Source organism: Salminus brasiliensis, chromosome 16, assembly GCF_030463535.1.
Source record: "Salminus brasiliensis chromosome 16, fSalBra1.hap2, whole genome shotgun sequence".
Taxonomy (NCBI): Eukaryota; Metazoa; Chordata; class Actinopteri; order Characiformes; family Bryconidae; genus Salminus; species Salminus brasiliensis.
In genome coordinates, this window is record NC_132893.1 from 9303943 (window position 1) to 9327862 (window position 23920).

At 38.5% G+C, this 23920-nt stretch overlaps 2 protein-coding genes across 5 annotated transcripts in view; both read right to left on the minus strand.

Annotated features, from left to right (window-relative positions):
- Nucleotides 1-6063: 6063 nt before the first annotated feature.
- LOC140536430 (metal transporter CNNM3) lies at nucleotides 6064-17427 on the minus strand. Of its 3 annotated transcripts, none has more exons than XM_072658219.1 (9): nucleotides 15770-17427; nucleotides 15542-15685; nucleotides 15193-15351; nucleotides 14405-14574; nucleotides 12699-12795; nucleotides 12017-12147; nucleotides 11179-11305; nucleotides 10916-10980; nucleotides 6064-9332 (listed from the first exon to the last, which is right to left on the minus strand). In XM_072658219.1, the coding sequence occupies exons 1-8, from the start codon at nucleotides 17115-17117 to the stop codon at nucleotides 10931-10933; spliced, it is 2226 nt and encodes a 741-aa protein (XP_072514320.1). In that variant the 5' UTR covers nucleotides 17118-17427; the 3' UTR covers nucleotides 6064-9332; nucleotides 10916-10930. The 3 variants fall into 3 exon arrangements, with proteins under 3 accessions (XP_072514320.1, XP_072514319.1, XP_072514318.1); XM_072658218.1 differs by having other exon boundaries at nucleotides 10905-10980; XM_072658217.1 differs by lacking the exon at nucleotides 10916-10980.
- A 1448-nt stretch (nucleotides 17428-18875) lies between these two features.
- Nucleotides 18876-23920, minus strand: part of sec14l7 (SEC14-like lipid binding 7) — a 28542-nt gene continuing 23497 nt past the window's right edge. For both annotated transcript variants that reach the window (XM_072659591.1, XM_072659590.1), the window contains one exon: nucleotides 18876-22507. In XM_072659591.1, the coding sequence (XP_072515692.1) occupies nucleotides 22082-22507 (426 nt within the window). In that variant the 3' untranslated portion in view covers nucleotides 18876-22081. The remainder of the gene's footprint in view (nucleotides 22508-23920) is intronic.

Consider the following 23920-nt stretch of genomic DNA (forward strand, 5'->3'; position numbering starts at 1 on the left):
TTGCAGTGTCCCTCCAGTGTATGTTCAGTGTAAGTCCTCTAGTGTGTGATTAGCATTACAGGTGCAGTGAAAACGTAAATAATTAGATTACAGGTACAATTAAAAATCCCAAACCGCACTGAAACTGACCTATAGGCAAATAGGCACAAACAAAGAAACCGTCAAACTCCACAGCAGAATCAGAATCTCTGGTCACAATCAGAGACAGAATTAAGTTTTACAAAAAAATTATGAAATCACTCAAACACCCCTTTATCAAATCTTTATTGTGTGTTTATCAAATATTTATAGTGCGTATTAGACAGGAGATTTGTTTCATAAGGAAAAAAGTTTGGTTTATGTGGACATGAGATTGTTTGGTGTAGTTTAATGTAATATAGATAACGCTTTTCATTTGAATTTTAATATATGGATTTAAAAAGACAAGTAATCGAAAAGTAATGAAAAGTAATCAGATTGTGTTACTTTGATATAGTAATTCTTTGGATTACCCTACAATTACATTTGAAATAAGTAATCATTAATCTTTAACAGAATAAAGTTTAAGTATTTTAAAGTATTCTTTAAACCCCTGTGGAAAACAGGCCCCAATAAGCCTAAGACAGAAAATGCTGGATGAAAGTTTGATTGATCACTTTATTTCCCATTTTCAAACATGATGGATGACCACTTAAAATTCTATATATTGAGAAATATTAAGATTTCATTTTCTTTTAGGTTTTGTAATTGTTTCTGTCTCATTACTGTGGACTTTAGCTGCTAAAATCATCTTCAGTAAACCTTTGACAACACCGTCACAAAAAATTAATTTCCACATTAATCTCTAGATTTTATGATTAATGTTTACGTTATTTGACCCACAGGATTCAAAATTTAGAAACAACAATTTATATGATTACAACATTCTACATGTTAATGAAAAATACAACTGAATGCAAAACATGTCATAATGTTGGCACTTTCTAACATAAACCACACTTTTTTTTAATAAAGCAGGGGGAAACAGTAAAGGTTTGGTATGCTACACCATCATGGGGTTTCAGTGTTTTCTTTATTTCATCGTATTGCTGCCTTTAGTTGTTCTAACTGTGTTTAGGAGAGTCCATCAAACTTTTAAGGTTAGGCAACACTTTAAGCAAAACATTTGGTCGATTTAAATGCTTCCTGTTTTGGTGATTTGATGCAACAAAGCACAGTCCAGCTTTCACAAAGCTCTGTTTAGAAATACATCACTGCAGGTACTGGCTTGTTAATAAGAGAGGAGGCTTATGGTGAGATAAAGGAAGTGTGTCAGTAAACATAATATATTTAAATGACACAGGATATTTGGTATAGTGACGCAACAGATGAGATTAAGACATGATACTTGATCCACACCCCGCATGTCCATAGCAGCATACCTGCTGCAATGACCTGAACAATTTCCTATGACACACCTAGGAAATAAATCCAGTACATTTTAAATGCAAATGTTTATAATATGAAACTGAGGGGCTTCCTCAATACTTCCTCAATACAAAGTCTAGTCTTTTAGATTATTCTTACTTTATAGCACTATGAGCTGCATTTTACAGTAAGTAAAGAGCTCCTTCATTAATTTGATCCCTTAGCATTCCTGTCCAAACACTTTTCAATCTGAAACTAAATGTGAGGAAAATCTGGAAACACACACATACACACATGATGATACTTCACTGATCATAGGTAAAATATATCTCATAAGCCTCTCAGAGTGTGTACGTCATGGATGAGCAACCCAAATGAGCGTTGCCTCACTTAGTAAACTACAAAAAACATCTGGTGTGAAAAACAACATGATTTTACCTAGCCTACATTTACCACAATGATATAATCATTAAGATATGAATAAATCCACAGCTCTTTTAGAACTAAGAGTTTATTGTTTCAGTGTTTTATAGTCAGGGTCATGATGGCATGTTTTTATTTAAAGAATATTCATTTTGTAAATCACAGCCAAGGCCACCACCTCCACACAAAAGAACCCAGTAGCTAGAAACCCAAGCTGCATCCACATTACATATTACACACTACTACTAAAGGTATAGACTATATACTAATTTTAAAATTGGTTTGGTAGGTTAGTACAAGTTCTCCTGACACCATTGCTGCTGCACTTGTAGCATTAGCTGCTGTTTTCTCTACATTTTTGTGGGAAAAAAATGAAATTTGACAAAATCTTTTTGATGTGAACATCAACTAAATTATACAATTATTATTTATTTGTATGATGATTATGATCATCATATATGTCATATGTCAAATATGTATGGACCTGGCTTGTGGCAGTTTTGACAGAATGAGATGATATTCAGTGGGGCTAAAACAATGGGAATCCTCCTTAATAAGAAATGTTTACACATTTTTTACACTATTTATTTATAAGAAGTCTATAAAGTCTGTACAATATTAGCTTTTTCCATTTTGGAGAACACTGTGGTGCTCAGAAGGAAATTATCTAGGAAGGAAAAAATATTGATTACCTCCTCAATCATCTTGTGTATTGCATCCAAAACTTTCTCTAAGAGATGGTTATCATAAATTACCTGAGCCTGCAAACAGCAATATAGATAGTATGCAAAAGTCAGATCAAATCCAGTTGTAAAAACTAGACTCATAGGATCACTAGGATCATATTAGGATTAAAGGTTTGAGGTTGAGGTAAGGTTGAGATTTTATTATTTATAAGATATTTAGTTGAAAGTTTAGTTTAATTTAGTTTAATTTAATTTAATGTATCTACCAATCATCTTCAAAACTTAATAAAAGTGGACAGTATACTGTGTTATTATGCTGGTATAGGTAATTTTGTGTACTGGTTCTTAACAGTTCCTAACGGTCAATTGTTATAATCCAGGGTTTTTCCTGACCCTTAATGATGAAAGCTGAGGTGACGGAGTAGAAAAATTCCCTTAGCTCACAAGAAAAAAACACTAAAAGGAAACAAAACTAAAAAGGGGAAATTATCCTCTTGTGGGCGCCACAGAACTGCAGAATTATGTGAAATATATAGAAGTGATATTTGGAATGGTAAATGGAAGCATTCAGTGTGCACTGAGGTAGATCCATGAGATACAGAAAGGTACTGACCAGTAAATCAGGCAAACTAAGGATTGTGTCATTATCTATAAAGAGTATTAGACATGAGATCATGATTGCTGGATTGGAACTCATTAGAACTATAAATTGATAAAATTGATAAAATTGATAAAAGTCACTGTACCACCACGACTGTTCTGCTCAGGTGGGCTGATAATAATCATAATATAAAATAACAAATACAGTGGCAAGAAAAAGTATGTGAACCCTGAAATAAAATGTGATCGGATCCTAATTCAAGTCACGTATTGACAAATATAGTGCGCCTAAAATAAGAACACACACGATGATCTTGTAGGTCTTTATTGAACACACTCATTCAATGTTCAAAGTGGTAGTGGGGAAAGTAGGTGAATTAATAGCTGGTTGGCAGCAATTACCTCAACCAGGCCCATTCTTCATGGCAGAACTGCTTTAGCTCAGTCATGTTCCTTGAATGCTTCAGGTGTACGTTCCTTTCGGAGCAGTCTATAGCATTTCTATAGATTTGAGATCTGGGCCCTGATTTGGCCACTCCAAAAAGTGGATTTAGTTTTTAAAAAGCCAAAAGTTTTGCTCCTGTATTTTGAGGCATTGTCCTGTTGCATCACCCAACACTTGGGAATTAAGATGGCCAGGCACTGATGCAGCAAAGCAGGCCCAAATCAAGTTCCCTCCACCATACTTTACTGTTGGGATGATATTTTCATGCTGTGCAGTGCCTTTTTTATGCCAGATGTAGCGCTGCATGTTCTTTCCAAATAGTCTAATCTTAGTTTCTAATCTTAGTGGCCACAAAACATGCCAGTACCATTGTGGAGTTTCAATGTGCTCTTTTGCAAACTTCGGCATGTAAATTTATTTATATAAATGAACAATTTTGATCGTAGATCCTCTGAAAGCTCTTTTTGCCGAGGCATGGCTCACATACACGTATCCTTCTTGTGTGGAGCAAACACACCTCCAAACTTATTTTCTAAAGACAACTCCAGGTATGCTAACCTGAAGCCAATTAGCCTTTTGACATCATTAACATAATGGTTCACATACTTTGTCCTCTAGCACTATGAGGTGCTCTCTTGTTCTTAATGAAGACATGAATGATCTGAATTAGTTTGTGTTAATATTTTAGGCATATTATATTTGTCAATACGATTGACTTGGATGAGGATCAGATCTTAATTTATGACAAATTAATGCAGAAGACCATAAAACATACTTTTTCTTGCCACTGTATAAACATAGTAGTGATGGTAAGAATGACGAGAGTAAGGATGGTCAATGGTGGTAATAATAATAGAGACAGATTAGGAGTTAAGAGTCCATGTAAATTTTAACATAGTCATTAGGAAGATCACAGTGGCAGGAGGATGGGCAGCTGCAGGGGAGCCTAGCGGTCAGTCTTCCAACAGGTTAGCCTGGATAAGTGAGCAGTCATTAACTCTGAAGGTAACTCTGAGGTAAAGAGGTCTGAACGTGCCATGAGGACAGTAACAAAGTGAGTTTGAACACTGGTTCTATACAGACAAAGTTGTTTTTTAAATTGCGAAAGACCAGCTTTGTTATCCAATGCCCAAGTTTTTCTTTACACTATTCAAACATTGTACATTATTCTTCAGCAGTTTTTAGTTAAAGTTTCTCTTTAAATCCCTGGCAGTTCACTGCTTACCTTTACATCATTACAGGTGCTTAAAAAACAAAACAAAAACCCTTAAACTTTTGACCAGTAGCATACAGCACAAAGAGGCTCAACAGACTGTTCAGATCCCAGGTTCCCTAAAGGTGTAGTATTTAGACTTTAAGGATTTAAGGAGTTATGATGCTTTTGGGAAACCCAACCCTGAATGTTTGGGGGTCACAGTGCTTAACACAGTGTGTTCAGCCAAGACCTGACTGAGTCCAAAACACTCTATCAGCACTTCATTGGCTCAGTTAAATTCCATATTGAATACAAAATTATTTTATTAACATATAAAGCCCTACATGGCCTCACTCCTGAGTACCTGCGGGATCTTAATACATATTACGAACCATCGTTTTCAGGGTGCTTCCGTGTCTGTGTTACCTTCTGGCTCTCTCCTTTTAAATAGGCTGTTATAGTCAGATCTGCCGGAGTCGTCAGACACATTCTGATACTGCCCAACATTCTCTGCTCTCCATAAAATTCCTCTCAGAACTAACTCTCTCTTTTTACCTTCTCTGAGTAAATGGCCACCCAGTCCGACCTGCTGGAAGATTGCCCGCTGAGGTCCCCTCTACCTGCGTCAAATCAGCTGCCACCTACCGGTCCAACCAGCAGGTCCCCCACCCACCACCACCCATTGCAGACCAGCGGCTCACCCGCCTACCACTGCTACCTGTTTAATGACCATGTTAAAATCTAAAAAGAAAATGGACTTGTAACTATCTGCCACTATTAATATCACCACTATTAACTATCTGTTGTACCTGGTTTGGTAATTTTTATCATTAATGTTTAAATAGTTCTGACCAGAGGAGGATGGGTCCCCCTTGTGAGTCTTGGTTCCTCCCAAGGTTTCTTCCTCTAGCTCTGAGGGAGTTTTTCCTTGTTACTGTCGCCGTTGGCTTGCTCACTGGGGTCTTTGATCCATCATGCCTTACGTTATTTTCTTCTTTGTCACTGTTTTTTATTAATCACTATTTATGCTATTTGCTATTTTAAGCTGCTTTGTGACGACAACAGTTGTAAAAAGCGCTATACAAATAAATCTGACTTGACTTGATGAGAAAGTCCTTCATCTGCCCTGTATGTCAAGAGGTAAAGAGTACTGTACTGCTTGAATGTTTTAACAATAGAGATGCAGCCTGTACCAAGTGATCGAAGCACAACTGGCAAATTAAAAAGTTGCAGCACTGGTTCATAGCAAAAGCCTTATACTGTGATTTAACTGCTCCATCTACTGGAAGCTGCATTTGCTGCCATGTTGACAAGTAATTTTACACATCTTTCACATTGGTCTGTTTTTATTTCCTAAAAATAAAAATGAGATTGAGAGCATTCAATGCTATAAGCAGTCTTCAATTTTACAGACAGGCATAGACTTTCTACAAAATTTGTTACAATTCAGTTTCCTCAGGGAAAAAAAAGGTTCACAAATCATTTGCCAGGAATTATTCTGTTTATAGATTCTATGGTTTTATTAATATACATCAGTCTCTATCCTACCAAAGAGAAAAAAAAGAGAATTTCTCTTGATAAATATAGTAGAGACAGAAAGTTGTATTTTAAACTATATACATTCATTCTTTCGAGATAATAGAAACCGAGTACAGACAATGGTACGACTTATGTTAACAAATTAAAACTATTTACTTGGGATTAGATTCATTGTCATTACTGTTACATGATCCTGAAAATTATTTCACAAAAAAATAACACAGTGGAGTGTATTATTTGGAATGCAACAGCTACCTTGCAGATGTGGAAGTTCGTTTACAGCTGTTTGAAACATGTGTGTGTGGGGGGGGGGGATTAACACAATTATCTGAACACAACTGTTGAAGTGAAAACAACCTTTGCATTACACTTTTAAAATGTATTTTCCACAAATGTAGACACACAGTAATTTAACTTATTTCACTAGGAGTTTTACTGTACTTGCCCAAACATGATCTGCATGAAGTAAGATTTCAGTCTTGCCTGTGACCTCATCACAAAAACAGTAATATCTAAATACGCCAGAGACACTAGAAATAAGTGCTGATGTATAAACAGATCTACTCTGTTAAATCAAATCACTTTTTGAACACCTTTCCAACAGCTAAGCATGGAGATGAACATATGCTCTATGCATAATAGAAACAAGAAAGAAACAAAATATCAGCAAAAGTTTACACAGACAGTAAAGAAACTGCACAATTCTTGGTTTTCTTCTGAAAGTTAATGAAACAAAGTGCATTTGCTTTTTTTGCTGCAGAGGTTGTGTTTACTTCTTTTCACTTCAACAATAAAAATATTAAACCTTGCCAAAGTTGCCAAAACATTGTTTTTACTTGATTTTTAGCCTGTACAAAAAACACTTGTATAAGAAGTGGGAGGTTTTGCGACTGCCTGCCAGAAAGGAGGAGTTCTTAAGTGAACTATACAGCTAGTCTTGCATGATATATAGGCATCTACTAACACTGCAGTTCAGACTATAGGGGGACAAACAAAGAGCAAGGACAAACATGGCCATTTTGGATGTACCGTTTTGGTAACCACATCCCAAGAATCAAGCTGGCAAACTAAGGTACCTCTCCTAGATGGACGGACACATCAAATCACACACTCTGTGTGTGACTGCGAGATTCAAGATTTAAAATTAGAGTGCCAGGAGTCCCTAAAAGGAATACATGAGGCCTGGACTTGCAAGTGAAACTTTGAGGCAAATATTTAAGACCTGAACTCAACAAACAAAGGCAATTTTCAGCTTCAAATGGCACTTTCCAAAGCCACTAACTATCCACCTAGCATGTTTTTATATGTAGTCAAAAGATATTCTCAAGATGTGTGGTTTGGAGGCACTATAAATCATTACTGCAGTTGAGGAAAATTAAAAGAAATAGTCCAACATTTTTATGTTGCATGTAATCCTGATTTATTATACTGATCTGCATTGCATGTTTGCAATAGGCAATAATGCTCACAGTTAATAGAAAAAGGGAAAAAAGCCTTTCTTAAAATTAATTTACAGAAAACTCTTGGAGCACATGCTCATTGGCTTCTACTGAAATATATTTAAAACATACTAGCTTCTATTTAAATACATGTACGAGTCAACATGCTTTCTGTTTTTAATAAGCAGAGGGGAATGTGCCAAACTTGTCTGTGGTAACAGACCATAAGCAACACAAGCAGATCAAGATCAGTTTGAAAACACCGGACCATTCCTTTCATATGCAAAATAAAATGTATTGCCTGTTATTTTAGTTTTCTCATTTGAGAAGACCATCAAGTCATTTACATGCACATGGTTTGGTTTTATTTTGCTTGGAATGTTTACAAGTACTTTAATAATTTGATAATGAGGAATCTCTAGGTCTGCATGTCCTCTCACCCCATTTTAATAGATAAATATTTTGATATGGCTCCAAACTGCACAAATGCAGTCATTTTTCACCAATTCACAACTGTAGCATTGAAGTGCTGGGTGTTTACTGTTTTCTAGTTAACTCGTTTACATCGGGTTCTGCTTTCACACATGTGCAGATGTAGAAAAGTAAAAATAATTCAGAGCAAGGGAATTAATTTCCGCTCTCTGACAGTGACTTTATTCTGATGTAAGAAGTCTTTCATAGAGTATGCTATACATAGCACTTAATCAATCCGATGATTGACCAAAAACAATAATGATCATTACTGATGTGCATGTAAATATGCATAAGCATATGCTGCTTTACACGGTTCCGTTTTTGTGCAGTTGACTAATGTAAAACTGTCTGGCAACACTACTTAAAGGCCGTGCTCATTAGGTTATACAACATCTACATAAACCTTTCATGACCACTGGCAAACCTGTATAAACATTTACAAAATATTATTCCAACAACGATGCAAGGTTTAGGCAGGCACCATGTAGCCTTACAAACACTGTTCCTCAGCAAAGTGTTACACAGCTATATCAGTCTGTGATGGCACTAAATTCCATTAAATAATTAAAGAAGGTAAAAGTGTCAAACTGTAGTAAAGCAAATCAGATCACAAGTATTATGCAGACCAGTGAAAGACCACCTGTAGTTTTCAGTCAATATTACCTCCATAAAGCAAGTAAAGTATGGCAGGAAGGATTTCACCATGAAAGCACAAATAAGTGGGGAGGGGGGAAAAAGGCAAGAAGATACTGTGTAGTGTATTCCTGACTTGCACGTATGTACAAAAAAACAGAGCAGTTCCTGCTGCCCTCGCCAGCACTCACTTGTCTTTTGGCACATTACAGCATGACGGATAGCAGACCAGGCACAACTACACCCATCAGACAAATACCACAGATACAAACTGGTCTGATAAAAAATAAAACAAAAACAAACAAACAAACAAACCACAAAACACCCCTGAATAAAAGATCTATACTCCAAATGTAAAAAGAAGAATTACTTTATATATATTAAAAAAAAAATCAGCTGTTAATCAAATCCTTGTGTGAGTTGAAGTTACAAAAGTTAGAAAGAAACTCAGAAAGCTTCTCCCAGGCCTGAAGCTGCATCTTCTGTCCTGCATTCCTGGAGCCTGCTTGCACCTGTAAAGCCCAGAAAAGAGAGATCTGTGAGATTCCACTGCATGCCTGTGCATGTTAACATACTCTCCCTCATGCAGTACAGCTCACTAAAACACACACACGGTATTTCATTAACCAAAATCTAAGTAAATAATGACTTCTGCAGCCTTTAAAGATATACTACAAAAGGGAATTTCACAATGCAGCACATTTAATGACAAAGCAACATATCTATATACAGTATTTTTAAAACACAAAGCAACTTCAGGGGCCAAGCACCAGAGACATTTGCAAATGAAAAATATATAGCACAGAGGATGAATAGACTGTAGAGGATGAGTAGAAGGTAAAGGATACAGGCACCATCCAAAAGTCATACATTTTAATTGTATGTTCACATCCAACAGATTTGTTCAGATAAACCAAACACACCACAAATGAAAGGTTTTGCTTCCAAACAAACAGTGACACGGACTAAATGCTCCAAGTAGAAGAAACATGGAGCAGTCTGTTGTTTCCTGTATACATACCTGGTTTGGTATGTGAAACAAATGAATTTCGGATCCTATTTAGACATGGCTGATCTCTTTGTGAGCTCTGATTTAATGGAAAGTTTGTTTGAAAACATGACAGGCACATTTTAAACTACCACAAAATACTCAATATACATCTAATATTATATTGTGTAATGAAGTTAGTTGTTTTATTAAAGACTCCCAAAAGCATGACCACTTGCCATCTTAGAAAAAACATGGTAATGCATGACTTCTGGAAAATTGCTTTGGAATATTGCAAATGAATATTGCAAGTGAAACGCACAGCTCCACAGCTTTTTGTTATAATAATAACGCTGCAGTTATTCTGACCAAATGCACATCATGGAGTCCGCCCATAAAATCAAATGGCAACAAATACATATTAATGAGTGGATAAATGAATAAATAAATACATAAAAAGAAAAAACTAACAAAACACACCGCCAAAGGGAACATGAGAATCTAAGCTCCATTTAGAACAAAAAGAAAGAATGGTAGATAAAACCAACAAATATGAGTGCTCAAGGCTCTTTGGTGCTTGACTCCTACTTTTAAATAACATCTATACTGCAATAACCTATGAGCAGTAAACATTAAGGTTAAAAAATAATAATAATAATAAAAATAAATAAATATTTACAAAATTTGTTGACAGAAGAGGAAAGACAGACATACAGAGGACCAAAAGGCATTTAAAATGGGACTAACACATGAAACAAAAACAATTATTAAATCTCTCCACTGGGCCAGCTGCAAGGGCACAAAGATTGGGACTTACCTCATTATTTATATGGATGATGCAACTAAAGTTAGCTAGGAATAACTTAATGTGCAAAACACAGAAAGGGAAGACTAAATATGTTTCTAATAAAATGGAAAGGAAAGATTAGGCAGCATCCAAGACATGTTGAGAGTAAATGTAATTTTCAGAGAAAAAACAAAAACAAAGTATGTGCGTGTGCTATACAGCTTGTAGTCAATTGTAGTGTCTCTCTGCAATGTGCAGGAATAATTGTAAAATATGTTTTACATGTACAAACTCATGCTTAGGACTGACCTTGCATTTACCTCATGCAAAATACACTAACAGTAGTTGTCAATTGCATCAAAAAATGAAAAGTGAAGAGGAAAGTCTAGGGTTACCATTAGGAAGAAAATGGCAAAATAAATGAAAAGGGAAAAAAGAGGAAGGAGAAAAAAGAGAGAAAGAGAAACAATCTTAGTTTTTGGAATGAAGTTGAAACATTTTGAGCTGCACACAATAAAATAACACTGTCATTTGAATTAACTTGTTGTTGGATGAGTCCATACCCCCAGTCACAGCTCTGTACCTTGGGTAGTGTTCTTCTCATTTAAGAGTTTAGTCTGACTGTTGGGCAGGATCTTAATCTCAGGAGGATCAGGACTCTGTGCGACACGGGATGCCATCAAGGCATTGAGGTACTGCAAGCGGGTTACCTGAGAAAGATGAGCAGAAACCAAGCAACTGTAAAGGTGATTCGCACATAGATTCTCAGATACTACATTTGTTCACCAAAGTTATATAGTGCATTTAGCAGCATGCGGAGCCCAGAGTAGCAACACAAGACAATATTCTCCCAGAGAGTCGAGTGTTCTAACTAGTCTGACAGCAGGGTAAAAGACAAAATATTTTTCTTTGATTGTATTAACTAAAACTAAGACATTAATTAATCAATCAATTTATTTATTAACAATGGAATGGCAACTAAGAAAGATGCTGCATTCACACCGCTTGCCCACCCAGAGCTGAAGTAGGTGGTTTTAGCAGTACAATACATTTATATTTTTAGAAACCTAAAATAGCAGGCAGACGAGTATGTCAGGAATCTTGCGCAATAATTTTTATTTGTAATTTACAGAAATATGTTTGCACTTGAACATGTCTGTGCAGGTAAAATCTTTTTATATCAATAGCTACTGGAAACTATAAAGACAGTTTTCCCAAACTGGGATTAAGGCTAGTTTTGAACTACTCTAAATTACGAGGATTCTCCACTGACATATCTTGGGACTCCACTTAATCCATGGCTACAAAACAAATTACTTATTTAACAAAATTGTTTTTTAAAACAGATATGTTATACTTCAATTCTTTATTGGCAGACCAGTAACACCTTTAGAGTTCGTAAGTGGTTGCTCTTTGCTCACCTTGATAAGCTGGAGGTCAGTAAGGGCTCGGACTGTATAGTCAGGACAGTAACTGGACGGACTGGTGGCATCTCCCAGCTCAAAGGGGTCTCTGGGAGAGCGACGCTGCGTAGACACTGGGGACTGATGCACTGTGTTAACACACAGATTTTCAAGTTTTTCAAGGCTGCTCACAGTCAGCTAGTACCAAATGACACACTATATGGACAAAAGTACTGAAGCACCTGCTCATTCATTGTCTTTACAGAGATACCGTTGGAATACTATCTCTACTGCACAGGAAAGGCTTTATACCTCTCTAGCCCACGTCTGGCATTAGGATTGGTGCCAATATGTTCATGTTTATCTGCTCCAGAGAGCTATATTCTATTGGCATTTGCACATCAGTGTCAGCAATGAGTGAAACTTAAATATTGCTCGATGCGGTTATTAGAAAATGCCCACAAACATTGATGTATAGTGTATTTATGAATCAAACAAGATTACGCTTGCCCATTTCTTCTGCATCTAACACTAAGAACTGACTGTTCACTTGCTGCCTAAAATATGCCCAACCCTTGACAGGTGCCACTGCAACTAGATCAATGTCAAGGTCATTCACTTCACCTGACCGTGATTTTAAAGTGTTATGGCTAAATGTTGACATTTTCAGTTTATCTTGTTTACCTCATTCAATACGTACCGGAGGAAGGTGCTGTCAGCGCAGACACACCATAGTAGGTAAAGGCGCCGTTCTCAAACTTTAAGCCCTCTTTTCCAATCTCCACCTCCACACGTCCCTACACACACACACACCATTTATTATTGGCTGTGACTTTGTGGCATACACAATGTGAGACAGTCGAGCACTTATGCATACTGTATTTTAATTATCTGGAACATGTTAGGCCAGCTCACAAGCCTGTTATGAGTGCGTTCTGTTGGCCCGAACAGGCAAACTTTGGTTACAGAGCAAATTGTTTGTGTTCACCCTACAAAACAATACGTTTTATTTTGAATGGTGGGTTACCATTCTCCCTGCATGATGACATCATTAATGTCACATACATTTTACAGCAGTTTCCAGAGATCCTGTTCCTGTCTATTTTAGCTCATTCTTCCATTAATTTTGTGTTTCATGTCAATTTTTTTCTGCTTGGCCACATTTTAGAAAGACAGCTGTAGTTTTCACAGGTTCAAATCTGTGTGACTAATAATAAGTTCAACAGAAAGGATGGGACACTTGAGATTAAGAATGTAAGCAATTCATAAATGCAGAATTTATAACACAGCATAAAGGACACACTAAATATTAACGTGGGTAACGTGACACACAATGCTTTGCTGTGCATATTGTGAATATCGACAGCAGTAAAATAACACTGACCAATTATTATAAAAAAAGTGTAACTAGTCCGGTTTAATTTTGGGAGAGTAACAATAGCAGTTTTTGAAATCTGCCTTTACTGGTGCATTTATTACCGTGTTTAAGTCCATCTTACACCACTGATATACTGATACTATAGTAGCATAATAATGCAATTACATTTTTTAAATAGCAATTAACTTTTAATTAGTAATAGTTTATGAGATGTATTTTTGGGCAATCTGTTTTGCCTGTTTAAAGTCTGCAGCATATATAATATTTATTTATTAATTTAATTTATTTTTATTTAATGCCATCTTCTCTTCAGTTATATAAAGTGTTATCCATCTGTGAGCATGCACCATTTTGTGCTGTCAGGTTATTATTTACATGGTCATATACATACTGGTGACGTTAATTCTTCTGCAAACAAACAAGCAAGTAAACACAATGGCCAATATCGATAACAGAAAAAAAAAAAAAAAAAAAAAAAAAAAAAAAAAAGAAGTCTTGTCCATTCATTGTACAATGTTCATAACGCAATTATCGTGACAGGTCTACACTGGGACACCAGAGCTGTGGGAGAACCACTACAGTAATTCTTACACAGTTACAGAAAGCACTACGTGGCCAAGCACATAGAACAATACAAGACTTCTAAGAATTTCTGCATTTCATCATTCTGTGCTGGTAACTTAACAACTTAAGTGGCAGAGGTCCTGCAAACCACCTTCCTGGAGGTACTTCCAAGGTGGACATGCTAGTACAAGTTTAACAACGCACACATTTTCAAGAAAATGTCCCTCTGTTGCCCCTTTTACCAAATCATTTTCAGGTGAAGAAAACAATCAAACAAACAAAAATATATATATGTATGTGCGGACAAAGGAGTAGAACAAAGGAGTTTCTTCTTCACACTGCAGTTAATATGCAGGGAAGGAAGCAAAAGATCCACAAAGTGTCCACAAAGAATTCAGACACTGCTACAGAATGACAAAAGCAATTTCAGACATACATTGTATTACAGGGCTAGGCAAGCACACCTGCAGCAGCAGAATGAAGTAATCCACAGGGTGGTTTCGTGTGTAGAGGTAGTGATCAGGACTCAAACGGTTGCTTGGGTCAAACTTCACTTCTTGGTTGACACTCGGGTGCCGTAAGAGGTGAAATAAGACTTTTTCTGAAACCCGCTGTGGACTGAAATGCTCCACTTCTGCAAGAGGGAAAAGATGTAAAAGCTATAAGATGAAACAAGGTTATTAGTAACAAACACGCTATTCATAAACTGCAGGGGGAAATTATATTTCTGCATTTTGCACCAATCTGAACTACCACCTCAGAGTTGATAAGGACATTTGATAAGAACACCAATGTCTAAGATTGCTCAACAGTTCTTTCAGTTCAGCTGCCCTTTGCTAAACAGGGAAAGCAAAGGGGAAAACTGTATTGCTTTGTTTTAGGCGTGTAACGATACACTGAGCCTAGTTTAATTTGATGATATTATTATTAATATTATTATTATATTATATTATTATTAATAATAATAATTTGACATTTTGATGGATTTTTGACTTGCATTACCTTGAAAGAAGATTACAGTTCATCTTTTTAAGGCACTAAGAGTGAGGTGCATGACAGAAGGAAATTTGCAGTTCAAAGAACACAATTAGATGTAAAAAAAAAAAAAAAAAAAAGCCTACAGTAGAACAATAATTTAAATTATAACTCCAGTACAGTGATGCATGTTGTATTGCCAGGTTCTTGCCAATACATGCACAACATACAACCTACAACCTACAACCAAACACTGAAGAAAAATATGTTTGGAAACCTCTGGAGAGGAAGCGGTGAGTTGCCAGCAGGAGCTGAGGAGATGTGCGAATCTTCGGTTCGCCTTCAGGCAACTTGAAAAGAGAGAACTCCTCCTGTGTTGCGCGTGGCTCTAAAGGAATCTCCAGTGGAGCAAGAGGACGCTTTACTTTCATATTCACTATTTGAAGAAGCAGAATATAAAGACAGTTTAAAAAGGGAAGAAAGCAAGTGTGGCAAGTTCAGCTCTTAACATCATGACGTTTACTTGGCTTGTCAGTTCCTATTGTACCTTTTTACATTCTTATATTTTTATTTGTATTTGACACACCAACCCAATGTGCGGATTTTTGCAGAAAGGTTTTACTCACTGTAGCCATCAGACTCATCCAGGATCTCTGACTTGATGATCTCCTCGATAACATCCTCCAGCGTAACCAGTCCCAGCACCTCATAGAAGGGGTCACCTTCACCCTCATTATTTACCCTCTGGACTATGGCCAGGTGAGAGTTTCCTGGGAGAAGATGAACAACAAAACAAAACATGAAAACAGCTCAAGCTTCTTTATGCAAAAATAAAGAAAAATGGCCCAGCTCACCTTTTTTGAACTCCTCGAGCATGGCATCCAGCTTGGTATCGTTGAAAACAAAGTGCAGTGGATGGTTGTAGAACTTCGTGATGGTGGTCATGGGCGTGCAGTCTTCAGGGTCCACCAGGGCCAGGTCTTTGACATACAAGATCTCCACTATGTTTGACCTCTCTTCCTCGTAGACGGGCACGCGCGTGTAGCCGCTCTGCATGATCTCGGACATGGTTCCGAAGTCCAGCACAGCCGTGGAGGGCAGCATGAAGCAGTCCTTCAGAGGGGTCAGGATGTCCTCCACCGTCTTGCTCCTTAGCGTGCCCCTGCGGAACTCCTCTTTGACGAACTCGTTGTAAGGGTCGTTGACGTTGGAGCGGACCATCTCCATGACTTTCTCGCGCACACCACACGTGCTCACGTCACGCCGCAGCGCTAGGTCGAGAAGCAGACCAAGCGGGCACGACAGCGGGCAGGTGAGCGCCAAGCACGCCTGGCCCAGCCAGATCAGGCTGGGGGCGATGTGGAAGCCGTAACCCGAGCTGACGATGTGAGGCAACAGCTCAGCCAGGAGGAATAACAGACCTCCGCACGTGAACACGGCGGGCAGGACGGAGCCGAAGGTGCGGTAGATAAGCACGCCGAGCGCGGAGTGACCCAAAGCGCACAAGAAGAGGAGCGAGCACACCAGAAAGTTACCTCTTCTGCGGATCGGCTCCAGGCGCTTCGCCGCCCGCCTCTCGTCCTCGGCGCCGCAGCTGTGTAGCACGTAGAGCTCCAGGGGGTCGAGCCAGAGCAGACTGAGACTCAGGCACCGTATCAGAGCACACACAAACACCAGAGCGATGATTATTATGGACAGAGCCCAGGTGGGAAGCAGCTCGGACTCCGGCTCCTTCAGTTGCAATCTATCCAATCCCACCGACTCCCACGTTGGGCCGTTCAGCACGCACAAGCGATGCTGGACGGCAGCGTCCCCCTCCAAGGTGCGGACTTCCAACACGCCGCTGCTGTGTTCTTGCTTTTTGAACTCTCCCTCCACCCAGAAGGCGGATGAATTCCTCAAGCTCTCCTGACCACATGGGTCTTCCTCCACACCTGCAGACTCCCCATTTTCAGCATCCCTGGCGAACGCGACCCACGGCCAGGTCTCATTACCGTACAGCTCGGAGGCGAACAGCCTCAGCTTGAAGTTAGAGCCGGGCGCCGCAAAAAGCACGCGTCCGCGCATGTAAACAAGCATGCCGTCCTCCGTGTCCTCCTCCAGCCGCAGTCCGACGAGCCGCTGGGCGCTCCCGCCCAATCTAAAGCCGCACAGCAGCGGGATCAACAGCAAGCATCGTACGGCCACGGAGCCGACCACCATATTGGAATCGGGCAGCTCGCCTCTCCGCCAATCATGTGACCCCCGCCCGCCTGCCTACCGTCACCCTCCTACCGTATTCCTAGTCTCCACGGAAAACAGCAACGAAAACGTCCTCCCGAGCAGCGCCATGTCATATGTTGGATGTGGAAAAGGCAGGAGACGTCAAAATACTCGCTCCAACGTCCCTCTCATCATCCACAACCCCACAGCGCAGCAGCTCTCGGCCCTCACCGCCAAGAAGACGGTTGTTTTTTTCCTTCTATGGCGGAACTACGTCGAGTTGTTCACAGACCAATAAAATTAGTGCACTCTTTGTGACCAATAGGAGAAAACGATGACACAGAAACCACGCCCAGTATGGCGTGTCAAGTAAGTGTAAAATAAACACAACGGAGTTTGGAGAGGATCTCGTTGTACGTTATTGCCTCTTTACACATTCACCATGACACTGGGGGTTTCTTGAGTACTGTATCAACATTCTCCATATTTACATGTCCTTATGTTGTATTTAAAAAAAAAAAAAACATTTAATGGCTATATATGCAGTGCTGATTACTTTCTCTTTTCTGTTAGTGTATTGTCAAAGCAGTAATGTGTGTTTAACGTGTTGTAGCCTGCTTCTGGCTGCCTGCCTATTGGAATGACATCCAAAACTCTGGATACAGTTTATCAGATTGTTGGCATCAATTGTAGTGTGTCTTCTGTACCTTTATTAATATTCTGATTATCCTATTTGGGAAACACTATTCACACTTAAAATATGGTAAATGTAAGGTTTTCTTAGTATATTTTTTTTGTATTTAAGTCCCTTAAATATGAAATGATGAAATGAAATAAACAAACTGTATTCTGTAAGGTATATGAGGGATTTAGGCTTGACTGAATGGGTTGTCATTGAGTGTGTTTACATGCGCTTAATCAATTACTGCAGAACATTTTGTCTGATTTAATCTGATCAACGTGTTTACATGCACTTGGGATCAGATAATGGGGAAACTGCAGGACTAGACCCGAAACAATGTTATAGGCCTTAATCCGACCTAAGAATTAAGAGTACACTGGTTACATGACCACTCGAATAATATGATAATGATTTGTAGTTTATATTCATTTGGATGTCATTGTAGGGTTATAAGCATATATAATCACAAAAACTGTATGGATAAGAGTTTGGAGAGGAGATGGAGAATGTCCCCATTTTTACCACACTGTTTTTGAACCCACTGTGACCGATAACTTTATTTCAATTTCAAAACTTCTCTTTGTAAAACCTCTTAACAATTTTGTTTGTTAAACCAGTCAAGGATATAAAAATAAATAAATACTTATTATTAGGTATACTTCCATTATAAGGTATGATTACTATAAAGCTATTACTTTTCAGACTTTTCATGAAGGCAGTACTATTTATGAATAACTCTTTATTTAACACTACACAGATGACCAACTTACACTGTCATTTGAGCAGGTTATACCAATTTTGCCATAACATACATTTATTGAGTATTTACATTGTGAGTTGATGTATGTGACTGGTTGGTGCAAAACTGCTAAGATGCTATATTGCAAGCCCTTATATTAGCCCATTATATTACATTATATTATATTAAATACAATTTTGGCTCAAAAGTAAACAGAAAATCTGCTTTAATTGGTTGGCTTACAATAAAAACACTGTAGATTAAACATGTCTACTTAAGATAAAATACATAAAATGTAAAGTGCTGAAGGTGTGCAAATAAATACAATGGGAACTGCTTTTTATAGAGAAATAGATCTCTCAGATTTATTGCCATATTTCATCAGAACTCCTCCAGTATTTATTATAAAACACTATGTACACATTGCTTTAAATAGAACAACCGAAGGTAACTGGAGGTACAGTACATTTGCTCGTTACACTCTTCTCCACAGATCATATATAAATAATCATGATCTGTACAGTAAAAAGAAAGCCACTTCAAATCTATCCCTCAGGGAAACCAAATGTTTGAGGTGAGGGGGGCATAATATCAATCATCACAAAACTAAAACTATAACTGAAATACTTTTTCCCTTTAAAGAAAAAAAAAAAAAAAAAAAAATAATTTTTTCATAAAGCAAAAAACATAAGGTTTTGCCATGGCAAATTCATAGCAAGTGCATGGAAGACAATCATGCTCCTTAAAAATTATGAGGTGTACCTTAGTAGCTAGAAGAGCTATGCTAGTTTGCTGGACAAGGCCCTCCAATTTCCCATGAGCCAATGTATGACACACATGACCGCAAACTGTGAAGTAAATCATGCACAGTGGAAAACGAACCCATCTCCTCTAAACACATTCATAATCTTTAACTTCCACTGTTGACAAATCATCAAACTGAGGACATTGCACAGAGAAAGCCAGTTACAACTCAACTCTCCACTGTGGGAGCAAAAACATTCCTCCCATAGAGTTGCTCAGGAGCAGTGGCAATGAACATTAAAAGCAGATTACTGTATTGGACCTCTAGCCCAAAGGAATTTAATTAGCTGTGAGCCACAGGAGTGTCTCCCTCCCTAACGTAAACACAGTCAGCAAGCAGAGTCACCTTCGTTATTGTGCCGAAAGGAGATGGAGGTGGATCAAAGTGCAAAAGGCTTTGGCCAATGTGTTTACTAATGAATTTAAATGAGGCATTGTAACTTTGGTCGTGGTTGAACATAAATGCATGGTCACAAACTGTATGCTCACAAAAAAACTCTTTTTGATTTTAACTTAACATATTTTGGTTCAACTCTGAAAGGAATAGTGAATTATTGTACACATGCAATGTTAACTGAGGTAACATCTGAACCGATTCCTGTTTTTGTGCAATATCATTACATAAAACCACTGTAATCACTAACTATTGCTTTTCACTTTAAACCTCTCATAAAGGCAAGAAAACATTTATAAATAACTCATAAGCCATAAAAAACACGATTCAACACAGAAACAACAACCTGGTCAACGTTAAAGAACGCTGTTCATTGGAGCAATTCACTGACTTCCATTTTAACTTGGCTAAACATACAGTGTATGAACTGTTTTTTTTTTTAGGCATGCACAAAACAACATTACATAGGCTAACTTAAGCAATGAATACTAAAGACAAGGATACAAATCTTCCATTATGGTAGTTTACTTTAAATCTCCCTTTATGGTAACCCTTTGATCTCCAAGTAATGAAGTGGGACCTGGGTATGAAACATCTACACTAGTACAAGCCAGTGCAGTAAAATAGCTTTCCTGAAGCTTTAGCTATTGTATAAGAAAACAATGTGCTAGTGCAATACAATGTGAAAGCACGGCCTTGTTACTGTCTGCATTATGTAGAAATCAGCATAACATAAATGGTTAAATCGTTTTTTTGTTTTTTTTTTAAGTGACCTTATTCTTTTCAGTTCAGCAAAGAAATGACAACCACTTCCAGTATCCACACCTTTTTTTCTGGTGTAGAGGAGAAACATAGTACACTGAATGTACAGTCTGATGTCAATTCACAGTGGGATCTGTCTGAGCACCATTAAAGCTACAGCTGTTTTCAAGGTCTGGAATGTATTCTTAGTATCCCACTTCACTACTTATAATATCAGAGAGCATCTCCACACCCAAAGGTATGAAACTGACAACAAAAGGTTGACAAAAACAATAAATATGGAAGTAGTACTGAAGTGGTTATATATAGGAAACAACTGTGACAGGTTACCACGGTTACTGGACCTTCTCAGCAGAATGTAGCTTCTCAAATGAACAAAATATGACAGCCATTTCCAAACAAAACACACCAATCATGCACAATTTAATTTAGACAAAAATATATTTTTTAAATAGTATATATTGTGTACTTGGTGTCTATGGGCTGGGGTTAAATCGCCTTTGCTTATAGGTTGATAGTCAATGAATAAAGTTCTCATACCGTCTTGTACCGAAAAGTACCGCCTATTTATACATTAAATCACTGCCAGTGCCAGTGTTAAAGAGAATGTCCCTCATTTAAATATGTACCGCTAAGCACAGTACCTTGGCTCGTATTACATCTGCCTTGAGTGAATCCAATATACAGCTAGGTTACACTACAAAGACAAACCACATTAAGCTCTTTGAAAAGAACATTGTTTGTGCCTAATGGGGCTTGCTTAGTTTAACACAAACACCACAGTTCCCATGGAATGCTCTTGGCAATAGCAGCAGAAAGCTATTAATGCTCAAGCGCTCTCACCATGTTCAAAAAGCTTTAAAAAAAAAAAAACTTTTTAAACAAAAAAAAACAAAAAAAACAAAAACAAAACACAACTACATATCATACAAACATTTGGGATTGAATTCTAAGAGGTTATAAAAAGTGCACATTATGCAATAATCTTATATTCTAGAGAAACTTTTTTTACGTCACCATTCAAAAATGCCCAAGAAATTTGCCCAAGGCATTTTTGGCTTTTGCATGCTACAGAAACACTTATCCAAAATATTTGAGATGGGGGGTGTCTATATGCGTTCACCATGCAATGTCTGGAGTGACAGTAGACAAGAATTCTAGTAACGTCCTTTATGACCTACTAATAGACTACATCAGACACAGTCTCCTACACTCAAACAGATAGCATTTAGCATGTAGCATTTAAACTCATCTTTACATGATATACACATTCAAACAGACAGTTTGTGTATATATATATACACACATACAAAGAGACATCTCCAGTCTAGACTCCAAGACTCCACAGAGTGCCATCTAGCTGGGTGTATGAAAAGGAAAAGATGGCATGCCTGCAAGATGAGAAAAGGCTACACCTTAAAGTTTATCTGTCTATGTGCTTGTGTGTTGGTTTGCATACAGTTTGAAAACAGCCTGGGAGCAGGTATGGAAGGGTTTGCGTGTGTATGTGTCCGTGATTGTACGTGTGCATGTATGCTTGTGGTCCTCTCTGGAGCTTTGTAACTAGCTCCTGAAACATTTTGTCAGATTGTGCTTTCTGTGTGTGCGTGAGTGTGGGAGATTGTGTGTATTGGGGCGTGAGGATGTGTGTGAGGGTTTGAGCTGGGGTAACTATGTAGGTGAAGGTGACCGTGGGGTTGAAGGTGTGGGCTGGAGTTAGGATTAGAGTTGAAGTTAGTGTTAGCATAGGACTGAGGGTGGCTATGGGGGTGAGGGTGGTTGGGCCGCAGGCTGGACAGACTGTTCTTGTCGTTGAGCAGCGAGGTGGTCTCATCTAGGCCCTCCTTGGGTGTTATGGGTGCTGAACTGCGAGTTATGGAGTTTGTAGGGGGTGTTGTAGGGGGCGGCAGAGCTGCTGGGTCCAGCCGGGTGTGATTGCTCTCTGGAGACTGAGGGGTACTATCCAACTTGGAGGCCAAAAGGCCGTTTTGGTATTGAGCACGAGTGACCTGGTAAAGAGAAGGGTTTGAAGAAAAAACAAACAAAAAAAGTTATTTTCACAGTTTTTCCACCACTAAAGGGAAACTGAACTGAATGTTGGTGGATTTGGGGCAGCTATATTTCCAAAGGCTGTGCTTTTAAAGTTTTTTTTGTATAAAGTGCAGGTATCATACCATAATCTCCCCTTTACCAAACTTAACACTTGGCACAATGCAGTCAGACAAGTACCGTTCTCCTGGCAACCGGCAAACCCAGACTTGTCCATCGAATTGCCAGACACAGAAGCATGATTCACTCTAGAGAACATGTCTCTACTGTGTTTAGAGTCCAGTGGCAGCGTGCTTTACACCACTGCATCCGACACTTTGCATTGTGCTTGGTGATGTTAGGCTTGGATGCAGCTGCTCGGCCATGGAAACCAGTGCGTTGTGAAGCTCACTATGCACTATTTTTGAGCTAATCTGTAGGCCACATGAAGCTTGGAGGTCTGTAGCGACTGACTTTGCAGAAAGTTGGTGACCTCTACAATTCGCCTCAGCATCCGCTGACCCCCGCTTGGTCATTTTACGTGGCCTATCACTTTGTGGCCGAGTTGCTGACGTTTCCAAACGCTTCCGCTTTGTTATAATACCACTGTCAGTTGACTCTCAGTAGCAAGGAATTTTAAGACTGCACTTGTTGCACAGGTGGCATCCTATCAGGGTAACACGCTGGAATTCACTGAGCTCCTGAGAGCGACCCATTTTTTCACAACTATTTGTAGAAACAATCTGCATATCTACGTGCTTTGTTTTATACACGTGGCCATGGAATTAATTGGAACACCTAAATTAAACAAAAGTGAGTACACCCGTCACATTTCTGCAGATATATCAGATATATAAGTATATCTTTTCATGGGACAACACTGACAAAACGACACTTTGACACATGTAAAAGTAGTCTGTGTGCAGCTTATATAACAGTGTAAATTTATTCTTCCCTCAAAATAACTCAATATACAGCCATTAATGTCTAAACACCTGGCAACGAAAGGGAGTACACCCCTAACAGACTACACCCCTAAATGTCTAAATTGAGCACTGCTTGTCATTTTCCCTCCAAAATGTCATGTGACTTGTTAGTGTTACTAGGTCTCAGGTGTGCATAGGGAGCAGGTGTGTTCAATTTTGTAGTAAAGCTCTCACACTCTCTCATACTGGTCACTGAAAGAACTCTGAGGATCTTAAAAGACAAATTGTTGCGCTACATGAAGATGGCCAAGGCTACAAGAAGATTGCCAACACTCTGAAACTGAGCTGCAGCACAGTGGCCAAGATCATCCAGCGTTTTAAAAGAACAGGGTCCACTAAGAACAGACCTCGCGTTGGTCGTCCAAAGAAGCTCAGTGCATGTGCTCAGCATCACATCCAAAGGCTGTC

Coding starts and splice junctions, on each gene's coding strand:
- LOC140536430 (XM_072658217.1), bottom strand. CDS start 17,117: ATGGTGGTCGGCTCCGTGGCCGTACGATGCTTGCTGTTGATCCCGCTG. Junction 12,796..14,404: donor ACTTCATTCTGCTGCTGCAG/GTGTGCTTGCCT, acceptor GTGTGTGTGTAG/GGACGTGTGGAGGTGGAGAT. Junction 11,306..12,016: donor CTGACCTCCAGCTTATCAAG/GTGAGCAAAGAG, acceptor CATCTTTCTCAG/GTAACCCGCTTGCAGTACCT.